We start from the raw sequence: 13,733 nt of genomic DNA, 5'->3' as shown, positions 1-13,733 counted from the left end.
CGCTGCCCCCCGCCCTGGTTATCTGGCCGCCTTCGCCGGCGGCTGGGGCAGAGCCTCCTGGAAGCGCAGGCGGCGCGGCGAGCCGGACGTCTGCTTGTTTTCTAGTTCGGGCTCCTTTTTCCCGTTCCCGCCTGGAAGCTGCCGCGCGCGTTCTAGGCCGTCGGCCGCGTCCGCGTCCGGCCCTCTCCGCCGCCCCAAGCCTCCTCGGCGGCCGGAGGCGCCCCGGAGCCGGGCGAGCGCAGGGGAGGCGGCGGCCCGGCACCAGCCCGCAGGCCCGGACTCGGACTGGGCGGCCGGCCCAGCGAGGGCGGGGGCGGCGGCGGCGGCGGCGGCGGCGAGCGGGGCCATGCAGGCGCGCTACTCCGTTTCCAGCCCCAACTCCCTGGGAGTGGTGCCCTACCTCGGCGGCGAGCAGAGCTACTACCGCGCGGCGGCGGCGGCCGGGGGCGGCTACACCGCCATGCCGGCCCCCATGAGCGTGTACTCGCACCCGGCGCACGCCGAGCAGTACCCGGCCGGCATGGCCCGCGCCTACGGGCCCTACACGCCGCAGCCGCAGCCCAAGGACATGGTGAAGCCGCCCTACAGCTACATCGCGCTCATCACCATGGCCATCCAGAACGCGCCGGACAAGAAGATCACCCTGAATGGCATCTACCAGTTCATCATGGACCGCTTCCCCTTCTACCGGGACAACAAGCAAGGCTGGCAGAACAGCATCCGCCACAACCTCTCGCTCAACGAGTGCTTCGTCAAGGTGCCGCGCGACGACAAGAAACCAGGCAAGGGCAGTTACTGGACGCTGGACCCGGACTCCTACAACATGTTCGAGAACGGCAGCTTCCTGCGTCGGCGGCGGCGCTTTAAGAAGAAGGACGCCGTGAAGGACAAGGAGGAGAAGGACCGGCTGCACCTCAAGGAGCCGCCGCCGCCGCCGCCGCCGCCGCCGCAGCCCGGCCGCCAGCCCGCGCCCGCGCCGCCCGAGCAGGCAGACGGCGCGGCGCCCGGAGCGCAGCCGCCGCCCGTGCGCATCCAGGACATCAAGACCGAGAACGGTACGTGCCCCTCGCCGCCCCAGCCCCTGTCCCCGGCCGCCGCCCTGGGCAGCGGCAGCGCCGGCGCCGCCGCGGTGCCCAAAATCGAAAGCCCCGACAGCAGCAGCAGCAGCCTGTCCAGCGGGGGCAGCCCCCCGGGCGGCCTGCCGGCAGCGCGGCCACTGAGCCTGGACGGCGCGGAGCCCGGCCAGCCGCCCGCGCCCGCGCCCGCGCCGCCGCACAGCCAGGGCTTTAGTGTGGACAACATCATGACGTCGCTGCGGGGGTCGCCGCAGGGCGCAGCCGCCGAGCTGGGCTCTGGCCTCCTGGCCCCGGCCGCCGCGTCCTCGCGCGCGGGCCTGGCGCCCCCGCTGGCGCTGGGCGCCTACTCGCCGGGCCAGACCTCCCTGTACGGCTCCCCCTGCAGCCAGAGCCCCGGCGCGGGCGGCTCGGGCGGGGGCGGCGGGGCCGGGGGCGCCGGGACCTACCACTGCAACCTGCAGGCCATGAGCCTGTACGCGGCCGGGGAGCGCGGCGGCCACGTGCAGGGCGCGCCCGCGGGCGCCGGCGCCTCCTCGGTGGACGACCCCCTGCCCGACTACTCCCTGCCCCCGGCCACCAGCAGCAGCTCCTCGTCACTGGGCCACGGCGGCGGCGGCCAGGAGGCCGGCCATCACCCTGCGGCCCACCAAGGCCGCCTGGCCTCGTGGTACCTGAACCAGGCGGGCGGGGACCTGGGCCACCTGGCGAGCGCGGCGGCGGCGGCCGCGGCGGGCTACCCGGGCCAGCAGCAGAACTTCCACTCGGTGCGGGGGATGTTTGAGTCGCAGCGGATCGGCCTGAGCAACTCCCCGGTGAACGGGAACAGCAGCTGTCAGATGGCCTTCCCCTCGGGCCAGTCCCTGTACCGCACGTCAGGGGCCTTCGTCTACGACTGCAGCAAGTTCTAACTCCTCCGCCCTGCCCGCCTCCCAGCCGAACTGAACCGGACCCCAGAGCAGAAGCAGCCAAAAGAACCGTCGATGCAAAACCGAAACCAAAAACCCAATTTGTGAAACGTTCACCAAACCGGCGAACAGAATCCCTCCAAACTTTCAACTCACCAGCACGAAGAAGAGCATTTTCTTAAAAGATGGATTCGGAGCCACCTCCACTTTGCCTTAACTCAATAAACAGAACCGTAAACTGTTTCGTACAGAGACAGCAGAGTCATGGTTTGTTAAAGGACAGTGTTACTCCAGATAACACGTAAGTTTCTCCTTCTTTTCAGAGAGCACGCTTTCCTCCTCCTGTCCTGTCCCTTCCCCTGCCGCCTCCTGCCTTCACGTCTCACCTGTAAGATACTATTTTATTATCTTGAAAGGAGGTAGGAAGTCTCCGTATATAAAAATCGCGTTCTTTTTATCCATGGACTTGTTTTAAAATGTAAATTGCAACATAGTAATTTATTTTTAATTTGTAGTTGGATGTCGTGGACCAAACGCCAGAAAGTGTTTCCAAAACCTGACGTTAAATTGCCTGAAACTTTAAATTGTGCTCTTTTTTTTCATTATAAAAAGGTAAACTGTATTAATCTCATCCTATCATCTTTTCTTTCTTTTTGTTGAACATATTCATTGTTTGTTTATTAATAAATTACCATTCAGTTTGAATGAGACCTATATGTCTGGATACTTTCATACAGTCTTAATTATTATAAGAAAAAAGATTTCAGAGATTAAAACACTAGAAATTATCAATTCTCCTCCTAAATCTCTGAAAAAAATGGAGACACCCTGTGACTATTCCTTGTCACATTTCACATGAAAGTCTTTTTGTTTAGATTTTTTTTTTCCTGCAGCATCTTCTGAAAACGTACTGTATAGGCAGCTTGCTTTGTGGCTAGTAAAAAGAGATTCTCCTTAACAGATCTGAGTTGGCATGCACACAAATTCATTTCCTCAGTAATGACTGAACGTGATTTGGAAATGTTAAGCCCATGAATCAGCAGCGGTCTTACCGCAGTGATACCTGTGTGTGGAGAGAGGTGGCTGTGCCTCCAGATACACATATGACGATTTGGCTTGTGTATCCCATTAAAAAACCGCGATGTGTATTAGGCATCCCTGTGAGCCAAATGCTGGAGGATTTTCTTCCTGTTCATTTCACTCCTTTTTAAGAGGGAAAAAAACCCAGCTTTTAAACGTATGTATATAACTCATCCACATCTACAGTCCTTCATGTCTATCGCAGAAGGATTGATTTAAAAACAAAACATGTATGGCGGGTTGGAAAGGGATATTTAATCTTTGGGAAACTTATTTTAGAAGATATGTTTGTTGAACAATTATTTTTTGAAAAAGACTTAAAACAATAACAAGAAGGAAGGAGCAAAGAGCAGGGCATTTTAGTCCAGGTGGTTTCTTTTCAATCCCATTTTTCTTGTTAATTTACAGTTAAACCTAGGGGGCAATCCGGATCGGCCCTCCCCCTTTGTAAATAACCCAGGAAACGTAATAAATTCATTATCGTAGGGGGATCTGCCCTGTCAATCAGACTTTGGGGAGATGGCGGTTTGATTACAGTCATTCAGGGCCTTTCCGTTTGTTTTCGAGATAACACAGTTTCCTGCTATCTGCCGCTCCGATCTAGAGGCAACACTTAGCAGTAATTGCTGTTGCTTGTTGTCAAAATTTGATCATTGTTAAAGGATTGCTGCAAATAAATACACTCTACTTCCAGTCAAAAACTGCTTTACGTGGCCTCTGATTTGCTGGGTCCCTGGCTCAGAGTCGCAGCCCAGCGGCCGGGGAGGCGCGCAGGGCGCGGCGTCCCCCGGGGCAGGCGGCCGGGACCGGCCTTCCCGCCGCGCCACCCGCTCCGATTCGCAGCCCCGAGCCTGGGCGGCCTCGCGCTTCCCAGGGCCCCCACCCCACCCCTTTGGGTGGTGAAGGGGAAAAATCAGCGGACAAATCTCGTCGTTCCCGCGTCGGCCCATTCGTGGGAGCCGAGCGTGGAGCGGGGCGGGCGGACAAAGGGACCGCGGTCGGAGCGGGGCTGTCCGGGCGCGGAAGGGAAGCGGACGCAGGTGACCGGCGGCCCTGTCCCCTCAGACGGGCACCGATCCCCCACCCCCACCCCCCGAGGCGGGCAGCGCGGGCGGCGGGAGCCTGACCTTTCCGGCTTGGCAGTCGCACTTCTGCGAGTCGGGGACGGTGGTGTGGACCTGGATCCGCCCGGGGTTTCCGGCCGAGGTGCGTCTCCGCGGCCCCGACGCCGGCCTCTGAGACCGGACGCTCCTCGTCTAATTAGGGTAGCGACGCGTCCCGGCCATGTTCGCCGCCCACGCCCGCGCCCAGTCCTCCGGGACCGGGAGGGTCGGTGCGGCCGCACCGAGGGGCAGGTAGCCGGAGCCGGGGTGGAGGGCCCGAGGGACTCACCGCGCGTCTTAGCCGGGCGCAGGGCTCTGGCTCCGCGCCGCGCTCGCCGCCTTTGTCTGGAGGACGCACGTGCGTTCGTTCGGAGCGCGGCGGGCGGAGGGGTCGCGGGCGGGTCGCGCTCCCGGCGCCCGCGCGCCCTCCCCTCGCCGGCCTGACGGCCCCGGCCCGGCCCAGACGACCTGCCCAGCGGCGCTGGGCCCGGGCGGCCTCCACGCGGGCTGCGTCCTCGTGCGGCGTGCGCGGCTGGTTTGCGGAGGCCTCGGGGCACCTGGAGCGGCCGCGCGGGTGGGCGGCGGGGCCCGCGACCTCCTGCGTCCCCGCGGCCTCGGCTGCCGGCCCAGGCCCGGCCCTCGGAGCCCGGCCGCCGCGGCGAGGGTGGGAGAGGGCCGGTTGGGCCCGGCGGCGCTTCCGACCCGGGCTTGTCCTTTCTGGGCCCCGAGTCCGGTGGCTGGAGAGGGAGCCGGGCGCGCGGCGCTCGACTCCTAGGAAAGGCCGGTGAGAAGCCCTGGCCGCAGCCGGGGAGTGTTTTCTGCGCTCGCCGTGGGAGCCTCTTAGCACTCATTTCTGCCTTCTTCATTCCCGACGTTTGAAAGTTAGGCCTTTAGGAAGGCGAGGCGTTTGAGTTCTACGGATGCAGAGAAAGTAGTTATTTCTGCGCGAGTTACCCACGTCGTTGCTCAGAAGCTGTGTTTGAGCAGAAGGGCACAAGTCCTGCTCGTTAAGCTGATTCTTAGGACCACTTATGTGACGTTTTCTACTCTCAGTACATTTGCTTTGGGCTTCTTAAATCAACTCCTGCCGCCTGAGCCCTGGGAAGCTGGGGCCTCATTCGGAAGTGAGCACTCCTTGTACCTTAGTGCTTTGCACGTTTGATTTGTACCTTTTTCGCAACAAGGGTAATTTTGCTGTAAAATATTCTAAGAAAAACTCCTGGATACTTTAACAAATAGCACAGTTTGAAATTATCCTAGGACACCAGGCGGGACCCAGCGGGGAACTTGGCTAATTTGGGAGTCAGCCTCTGTAGAGAGTTTTAGGGGAATAAGGACTTCTGTCCTGCGTGTGACAGTGGGCACTCCTTAGCAGTTTTTACCATGAGCAGGTAAACGTCAGCGCGCCACACGCCATACACAAGCTCGCACTTGGGGTGTTGTGCGCGTGGTGGGCACTGTTCTCCAGGGTTATGTGTTGGTAGCCCCTTTCCACCAGGCTGCATGCAAACAAGCACACACTTTACAATTTATCATGCCATGCAGTTTGTGTCATTAATAATCGACATTTTCAGGGGAATAAGGCTCAATTGTGCTGGTGGCCCGTAAGCCCTTGGCTGTTTCCTGCGGGGTCAGAAACAGGGTCAGGAAATAAGAGTGCCTTACAGCCCTATGGCTCCCCCGAACTTTGATAGGTGGAAGAGAGACATAGGACCTTTTCTCTCAGCCCTGTTTCCTTTGGAGGGGTCTTGGTTTTTTACGGTGGAGAACCACTAGTTTTGTTGTTAATGGTGCAAAACCCCAGAGAGGCCTGAACCCTGCGCTGGTCCGGGCTGCCTGGCCAGGCTGCCCAGGAGGGACAGGAGGCATCCCTAGCGGATCCAGGCCCTGACTCCCTTAGCAGGGCTGTCCCCTGCTGTTGGTGGCAGTTGGAGTGTCAGTTTCTACCCCACCCCACGTCTTGGAACTTCTGGAGAGGGGCCCCATTTGCTTCTGAGCCCAGTTCCCACCGCGGGGGGCCGGCCTGGTGTCTCGATGCCATCTCTTTGGACTCCTGTCGACTCATTTTGTAGAGCCATTAGCGCTTCCCGCCCGGTCATAAACAAATGTCGCTTTAGGGGCAAGATTGATGGTGGCCATGTAATAAAGCTGGCCAGGCGGGACAGAAGCCGATTCTGTGTGATCGGTTCTTCAGCCGGGCAGGGAGCTCTGGGGGTGGGGGGGGAAGGGGGAGGGGAGAAAAGGGACCAAGAGACTGTCAGAGTGTTCACCCCAGGAGTTGTGGGAGCGGCGGAGCAGAGGGCCCGAGGCACGGCCTGGGGTGGCACGGCCTGCCTGACTCAGGCAGTGGCCACCGCGAAAGAGCCGCTGAAGTGTGCCAGGGGCCTAAACGCCAGTTTCAGAACCCCCCGCTCTTCTGAAAGCTCCTATTTCAGTTTAGAAGGAGGCCCAGAGGTTCCTGGCAAAGAGCTTTTTATTAATGGCACTTCGGTGGCACCTAAACACAGTCTTCCTTTGCTGTTTGGGCCCCGTATCGGCCGCTGCAACTCGGTGGCCTGCTGCCTCTTTGCTCCACGTCTCCATTTTTGAGTGTAAATCCATCATCTGCTCTAAGTGTCTCTGCCCCCCGCCCCCCTTTATGTGCTCTCCTTCTCCCACCCTCTTCCTCCCAGGCCCCCCACAGAAGGCCTTGGGGCCGAAGCCCCTCTAGGACGTCCCCGCGCCAGCCTGCACCGCCTCCCGAGGGGCGCGTGCCCACCGTGCACAGGGCCCGGGCCGGACGCGGCAGCCGGAGCGCGCACTCAGGCCCCCAGACAGACCAGGACAGACCGGGCCACACGGAGCAGTCCGGGTGGGAAAGGGGCAATCCTCAATCCAAGGAATTCCAGCTCCAAAATCCATTCAGGAGAATGAAAGCCGCTTCTCCACGATGTTCTCCACGGGATTAGGAGTGGAAAATTGAGCAAAATGGACCATGTCAGCCTTATTGGAAACCAAAGTATGGTGTAGGGAGCATAAGGGCAACCGAGGACCTTTGCTGGGCCCTTTCCTGTCTTACCCTGGCTCCAAAGAAGCCCTCTGCTTTACGTTATTTTGTTGTTACTGACTTTTTTCCCTCACTGATTTCACATTTGCAGCCTGTCGCGCATATCAGAAGGGATGCCGTACAATCTGGGATTTGCTTGCCTTGAGGCCCGGGTGTCTTCAGACAGGAGAGAAGGGTGGAGCTCCCAGAGGAGACACAGGACAGGGGAGGCCGGTCCAGCGGTCCTGAGAGAGGGCCTGGCATTCATACCTGCTCAAGAGTGGTCGGCGGTGACCCTGCAGGATTCAGGGGTGCTTCCCCAGGCCTCTCATTTTTCCACGTGGCACCTCCCTCTCTTCTACCAAAGAGCATCTTCTACCTCTGGTCTGCCTTTGGGTTCCTCCAAGCCACTGCCTGTCCCCTTCCCCTAGCCGTCCCTCACATCACTCCCAGGAAGGACACTGGGTGGGCTGCTCCTTTGCCCCCCAAGTCAACACAGCTTGGTGCTACTTGGGTGGCCCTGGGAGTGCAGTTTGCGAACCCAGGGAGTGAGCAGTGGGCAGGCGGCCAAAGCCAGGCAGTGGGGCGTCTCCACTGACCTGGGTGGTGGGACCCCGGCGTGGCCTAGGAGCAGAGGAGGACCTCTCCAGGGGCTCCACCAGGACTCAGTAGTGGAGGTTGGGGAACGAAGGGGTTCGTTGTAGGGCTTTGGGGATGAGTTAGATCAGAGATGAGAGAGGGAGAGAGAGAGGAGACAGACACCTTCCCTCCTCCATTACCTACCCCAGGGAAAAGGCAGGAAAACCAACACATTTAGCGCCATTAACTCTTAAGGCCTCTGCATTTCCTTCAGTATAAAAGCAGGTCATTGGGCCCGGAGGCTGTGCTGGGTCTCCTTAATGGCTACAGATGTGCAAACCAGACAGGAGAGGGGACCATGTGCTTAGGCGGCAGCGATCGGATTCTTAAAAATCTGCGAGTGGAGGAAAAATGAGAACTCTGTCCTCTGAGTTGAGCGAGCTCGGCGTCCCCCGCGGTGCACCGGGTCCCTGACACCGCGGAGGCCACACCCGAGCCCGGTGCGCAGCGCCTGGGTCCAGGCCCGGTTGGCGCCGCCCCCGGGGACTTCCGTGCGGTCCCGAAGAGGATTTTTATCATTGTCATCCCGCAGGACACATGGGGACAGCGGCCGGGCCTCGCTGCTGGCCGATCGGGTCCCGGCGAGAGGAGGCGGAGGGGCCGTCGGGGAGAACACGGGAGGCCCCAGCGCGGCTCCCACGGCCCGGGCTGACTGGTTGCCAGACATTCCCGGAGGGACCTCGGCCCCGGGGCCCCGCGGGGGGCTTCCTGCGCGGAGCCTCGGGAAGTGCCAGGCAGTGGTTTCCAGTGTTTAGTGACCGAGAACCAACCCAACGCAGCTCGGCTTTGCGGGCCGGTCCCCGGGTGGGTCGGTGGAGCCGGGGCCGCGGGGCGCCGTCGGGGAGAAGCGGCGCGACAGGAAGGCCTCGCCGGATGGCCCTTGCCTGGAGGCTTCCTCGCCATTAAAAGCCAAACTCCAGCCGAGGTCCTGCCCCCTTCCAAATAGACACTTCCGCGCCCGGGCCGCCGCTCCAGCTCCAGTCGGGCCTCACGGCCGGCCCGGGCCCAGCGCCTCCCGTCGGAGCGGCCGTCGCCAGAACCCCTGCTGCAGCCGCCTCCCCCGGTTCACCCACCCTCCTGTTGGGAGTCAGGCCTTCTGAGCGCTGTCTCCTCGCGCGCCCTGGGCGCACCGGCGCCTGGGAGAGGCCGGGGCTGAGCCGTGTGGGACTTTCTGCTTCTTAACTGCAGCTCTCTGTCAAATCTTAGCCCGCGCTCGGGCTCACGGCGCTGGGACACGTGCGCGGGGTCCCGCTGCCAGGGCTGGGGGAGGGGCGCGCGGCCGGCGCATGCGCGCGCTTGGTCTCCCTACGGTCCTTGTCCTGGGATCCGGGGCCCTCGGTGCGGCCGCGGCTCGGAGGCGGTGGGTGGCGGAGCCCGGGGCCCCGCATACGCGTCGGGGCTCCTCCTAGCAGTGGCTTCCGCGCCGGGAGCCCCAGTCCCCGAATCTAGAGATCAAAGGGGGCGTCCGCTGCGTGCGACCCCTGACCCTGGAGGCAGGGCGGGAACCAGGGTCTGGGGTCAGGCCGCGGTCGTCCGCCTCCCAGCTGGGACGCTCCAGCGGAGGAAAAGGGTGAGGGTGGGTGGTGCTCGGAACGGGGCCTGCGGATGGCCTCCTGCGGCCGGTGGGACAACCCGTCGCGGGCCTCGGGGGTGGGGCAGCGGTGGCCTCGCGGGCCGCGACCCGAAATGGCTGGAGAGGCACTCGCGGGCTAATCGCGGTGGCACAGCCCCCGGGTGTGCGCGGGCGGCCTGGCCGCGGGGCAGCGGGGCAGCGGCGCCAGTCCCTGGGGAAGGGGACACTGAACGGTGGGGTAGGGCCCAGAGCGGCTGTGTGGCCCGGCTGTCGCTGCTGTGGAGAGGTGTGGGGTGGCATGTTGGGGCGTGGAGATGTTTGAAAGAGCCGTGCGCACACACACACACGATTTTTGGGTAAATCTCCCGGCTCCTCCACCCCCATCCCCCCAACGCCATCCAAGGACCCGCCCGGCTGCGGGTTGTGAAAAACAGACGACTTGTGAACTTGGACTTACTGGCATACATCTTAAAACTGAGAGTACCCGGCTGGGATTCCCAGTACACACAAGGTGCCTGGGCTGCTTTGAGGCTAATTGTCTTGGGGCTTCAAAAGTTTTTTGTAAACAGTGTATCTATGGCTAATTTGAAACGAAATTTTGAGGTGTTGCCTCCTGCAATGAGCTTTAATAACGAAGGTCTCATTCCCCAGCAGCCGACCGACCAACCAACCAGCCGGCGTTTCTGTGCATTTTGGGGGTTGGTGTTGGTACAGGCGATTAAGGGAGACTGAGAGGAACCTGCAGCAGTGTCTGTACTGGCTTCCTGGCGCAGTCACAGACCTGGAATCCAGTTTCCGAAGGAGCCGTCTTGCGTGGAGTTTACCCTCAAAGCACTTTAGCCCTTCCCTCAAAGGTCGGCAGCCAGTGCTGCCCATGTTCGCCCCTGCAAGCTGTAGAGGTGTGTCAGGTTTTCAGGGCTGGGCCCCAGTCTCTCCTCCAACAGAGGCAGCGCACACAGCCCACCGCCGCCCGCCAGGCAGGTGTGACACAGGCTGCGGCCCCCGCCGCCCAGGTACCCACGCGCCATGCTGCTCACGTAGGGCACGGGCGTGGGGCCTCACGGCTTTGCTCTCATATTTGAGTGTAAAGTTTCACTTTCTTAGCTTGTACTTATAAAAAAAGGTGGAAGATATTTTATCACATCTAAAACGAACAAAGCTGGCAGAGCAGGGAAAAAGGGCAAAATAAGTTCGCTGAAATTGAAGTGAGATTTAAGGTAGAAGAAACACTTTAGTAAGAATTGTCTTCAAGGATGTCCAAATGAAATTCACAGCCCAGAAAGCAAGCAGAGAAATAAGCAAATCTGTTCTCTTTTCCTCCTTTTAAGCACACACACTGGGAGGCCAGGAAGCCTAATTACCCCTCACCCACCATCGGAGGTACAGGAGTAGAGAAGGTTGCAACCAGAAATACTTCTTGTGTCCTTCAGACCGGCTGCTCCAGGCCATTCTGAGAATAAGTTAACACCAAGGCACCACTGGAGCCCCATTAACCCCCTGCCTGGACCCTCTCCAGCCCTCACTGAGGAGCCTTTGGGTGACAAGCCACGGAGCACCGGAGCCCGGGTGTGGGACGAAGTTGGGGGCTCAGGGGGGTCAGAGGAAGAGGAGGAGGGGTGCCTTCCATCGGGTCAGGGCTAAGGGGAATGTGAGTGTGTTTACTTGTGAGCCTTGTGTGTTTGTGACGGCGGGCTTGCGTTGTGTCTCCAGGTGTCTGTGAGTGACGCTGTGTAAGATGGCGTGCTTGTAGGTGTGTATTTGTATTTGTAAGTGTTTGCATGTATGTGAAGCTGTGTGTGATTGTGTGTATGTGAGTGTGTGTGTGCCCACCAGCCCCCAGCCCTGGAGGCCCCGCCTTCCAGGGACCATCTGTTTCCAATTAGCAGCATCACGATTGGGAGAAGGCCCGTCCTGGGGCAGCTCCCGAGCCCCGGGTGGGCCAGCTCAGGCCCCCAGTTCGGCTCCATCGGAGCCCAGGCCGCCCCGGCCAGCGTGCTTGCACAGCAACTGGGGCAGCCACACACGGAGCCCTCTTTCCTGCCACCGGCCGCTGGAGCCTGGGTCCCCCCAGATCACAGACCTGCCCGCGAAGACATTCAGAAATAGTTCAGCTGTACTCACACAGGCATGTGCAGAGGCTGGAATTCCATTCGCTGTGGAGTTCTATTTTATTTTCCTTGGAGGGGGAGTGAGGGGGAGAGGAGTCCTGACCTAATTTGTTCTGGGGCGAAATATGGCATTTCACGCAGAGGTTTCCACCTGTACACAAACCCTTGCCTAATGCTGGTGGATTCCACACGCGTGTGTCCACCTGCCTGAACCTGCACAGATATGCCCTACACGGCTCGGGAGCACACGCGGTTAAAGCCAGGCCCCCAGATGCTGCTCTCAACGAAACCGGATTTCTAATTAACCTGGTGCAGTTCGTGTGCTATCTAGCATGTATTAGGCACTTAATATAAACGGGTTGAATGACTAAATCAAAATTAGATTTAAGAAGTGATCTACTACTGAGAAGAGGTTGGAAATAAGTAGTGTGTGTAAGATTCTAGACCACAAGCAAAGGCATGGGCTCAGAGACCTCTGGGTGACCCAGGGGCCTGGCATGGAATGTTCCAGCAATATTTGCCCTCCTTCCAGTTTCTTCTTCTAACCACCTTTCCCTGTTTCTCAAGACTTCTTTTGAGATGGCGGGAGCCCCCTGAGTTCTAACTATAGTCGCAGAGACCAGAGCTGGTGTGAACGCCGCCTTTCTGCAGGACCTGGGCTTCCAGATCGGCTGCATAGAGCGGCTTACCGTGACCAGGTGGGGAAAGCAAGGTCCGGGGCAGAGGCTCGGGAGGACGCTCCGTCCGGCCAGGCCGGGCTCAGGCCGGGCCGCAGCTCTCTCGAAGGAAGCTATTTCGCCCCAAGGCAGGGACTGGGGTATTTTGGTTCTGGGGTCCTCATAGAGCTGCTTTTGTAACTTGGGGACAATATGCACAAGGACTGTGTTGATGCAGGTTAAGAAAGGATATTTTTAATAAGAAAAGAAAAAAAACCACCTGAAAGCCCCACAATTTCAGTTGTCCAGCGACATAATTTCAAGTCAAGTGAGTATGTGATTAAAACGTCTTGATTACCAAAACGGGTCAGAGAAGGCCTGGACAGAAGTCGAGTGGGCGCCGCCGGAGCCCATCCCGGCTGCTGCAAACTTCGGCGGCCCGGGCGCGGGCGCGGGCACCGCTGGGCGCTCAGGCGTTGGGGTTGGTACTCATGAGCTCCACGTCGGCGTCCACCATCTCCCTCACCAGCTCCTGCGGGGAGGACGCGAGCGCTGGTGGAGACGGGAGCGTCTGGCCCCCTCCCGGGGCGCCCCCTCCACCGCGGCGCCTGCAGCGGCCGGCGCACCCTCCCCGGCCCTCCTCGCCCTCCGGCCCGGGGCGCTTCCCCACCGCGTCCCCTCCCCGGCCCGGACCGGAGCGGCCGGGAGACGCACTCACATCAAAGGCGACCCGGGGCTTCCAGCTGAGCTTCTGCTTGGCTTTGGTGCAGTCTCCCTGCAGAAAGTCCTGCGGGGCGGGGACGGAGCACACGGGCGGGCGGTCGGCGGCGGGGAACAGGCTCCCGGGTCCCCCGCGGCCCCGCGAGGGCGGCGTCTCGGGACCCGACGCTGGGCCCGGGGTCCCTGCCCGCCGCCGCCACCGAGTCCCGCCGGCCTCAGTGACCTTCTTTTCCGCCTCGTGTTGTCAGGGACGCCGCCCTGAGAGCCGTGTCGGATTCGCGCTCGTCTCACGGGAGCGGAGAGGGGGATGCGCCCTCCGCCCCTCCCCTACGGTGCGCCCCCCACCCCGCTCCCATCCTCCCCACCCCCGTCTCTCCCCTTCCCCTCCCGGGCGCCCCTCTCTCGCTCCAGCGCAGCCCCGCGCCCTGCACACCCACGCGCGCGGGAAGAGGCGCGTCTCTCCGAGCGGCCCCTCCTTGCTGGCCAGGCGCTGCCAGCCCTCGGCTGTCTGCTTCGTCCGTTCTCTCCCTTCCTCAGAAATGCTGATCTGGACCCCGTCACCCCACCCCCCGCGAAGGAGCGGCCCCCGCACTCGCACTCGGGGCTCCTCTGCCCCCGCAGCCCCTGCCCCACCGCCCGGCTCCGACGGCGGGACCCATGTGCTCACTCGTGAGTTTCTCATCCCAGCTGACAGGACCTTATCAAAATATAAAAACACATAAAAAAGGACGAGATGACTCAAGTAGTAGCCGCTAGGCCTCCCAGCGCAGGGAGGGAGCTGCAAACCGCCAAGGCCTCCCGGTTTCCCTCCATTGAAGAGACTTCCTGGGAAGGAAACCAGAAGAGCG

At 60.8% G+C, this 13,733-nt stretch overlaps 2 protein-coding genes across 2 annotated transcripts in view; one reads left to right on the top strand and one right to left on the bottom strand.

Moving 5' to 3' along the window:
* The first annotated feature begins 346 nt into the window (after positions 1-346).
* FOXC1 (forkhead box C1) lies at positions 347-1,984 on the top strand. The gene has a single exon (XM_065885604.1). It carries the CDS (start codon positions 347-349, stop codon positions 1,982-1,984), a length of 1,638 nt encoding a protein of 545 aa, XP_065741676.1.
* Positions 1,985-12,391: 10,407 nt separating this feature from the next.
* Positions 12,392-13,733, bottom strand: part of GMDS (GDP-mannose 4,6-dehydratase) — a 478,661-nt gene continuing 477,319 nt past the window's right edge. The window contains exons 10-11 of the mRNA XM_065885295.1: positions 12,884-12,952; positions 12,392-12,697 (exon numbers count right to left, since the gene is read on the bottom strand). Coding sequence (XP_065741367.1) covers positions 12,635-12,697; positions 12,884-12,952 — 132 coding nt within the window. The 3' untranslated portion in view covers positions 12,392-12,634. The remainder of the gene's footprint in view (positions 12,698-12,883; positions 12,953-13,733) is intronic.

The sequence above is a fragment of the Phocoena phocoena genome, chromosome 10 (genome assembly GCF_963924675.1).
Source record: "Phocoena phocoena chromosome 10, mPhoPho1.1, whole genome shotgun sequence".
In the NCBI taxonomy this organism is placed as follows: domain Eukaryota; kingdom Metazoa; phylum Chordata; class Mammalia; order Artiodactyla; family Phocoenidae; genus Phocoena; species Phocoena phocoena.
Note: the sequence above shows the minus strand (reverse complement) of the source record. Positions and strands in the feature narration are given on the sequence as shown.

Coding starts and splice junctions, on each gene's coding strand:
- FOXC1 (XM_065885604.1), top strand. CDS start 347: ATGCAGGCGCGCTACTCCGTTTCCAGCCCCAACTCCCTGGGAGTGGTG.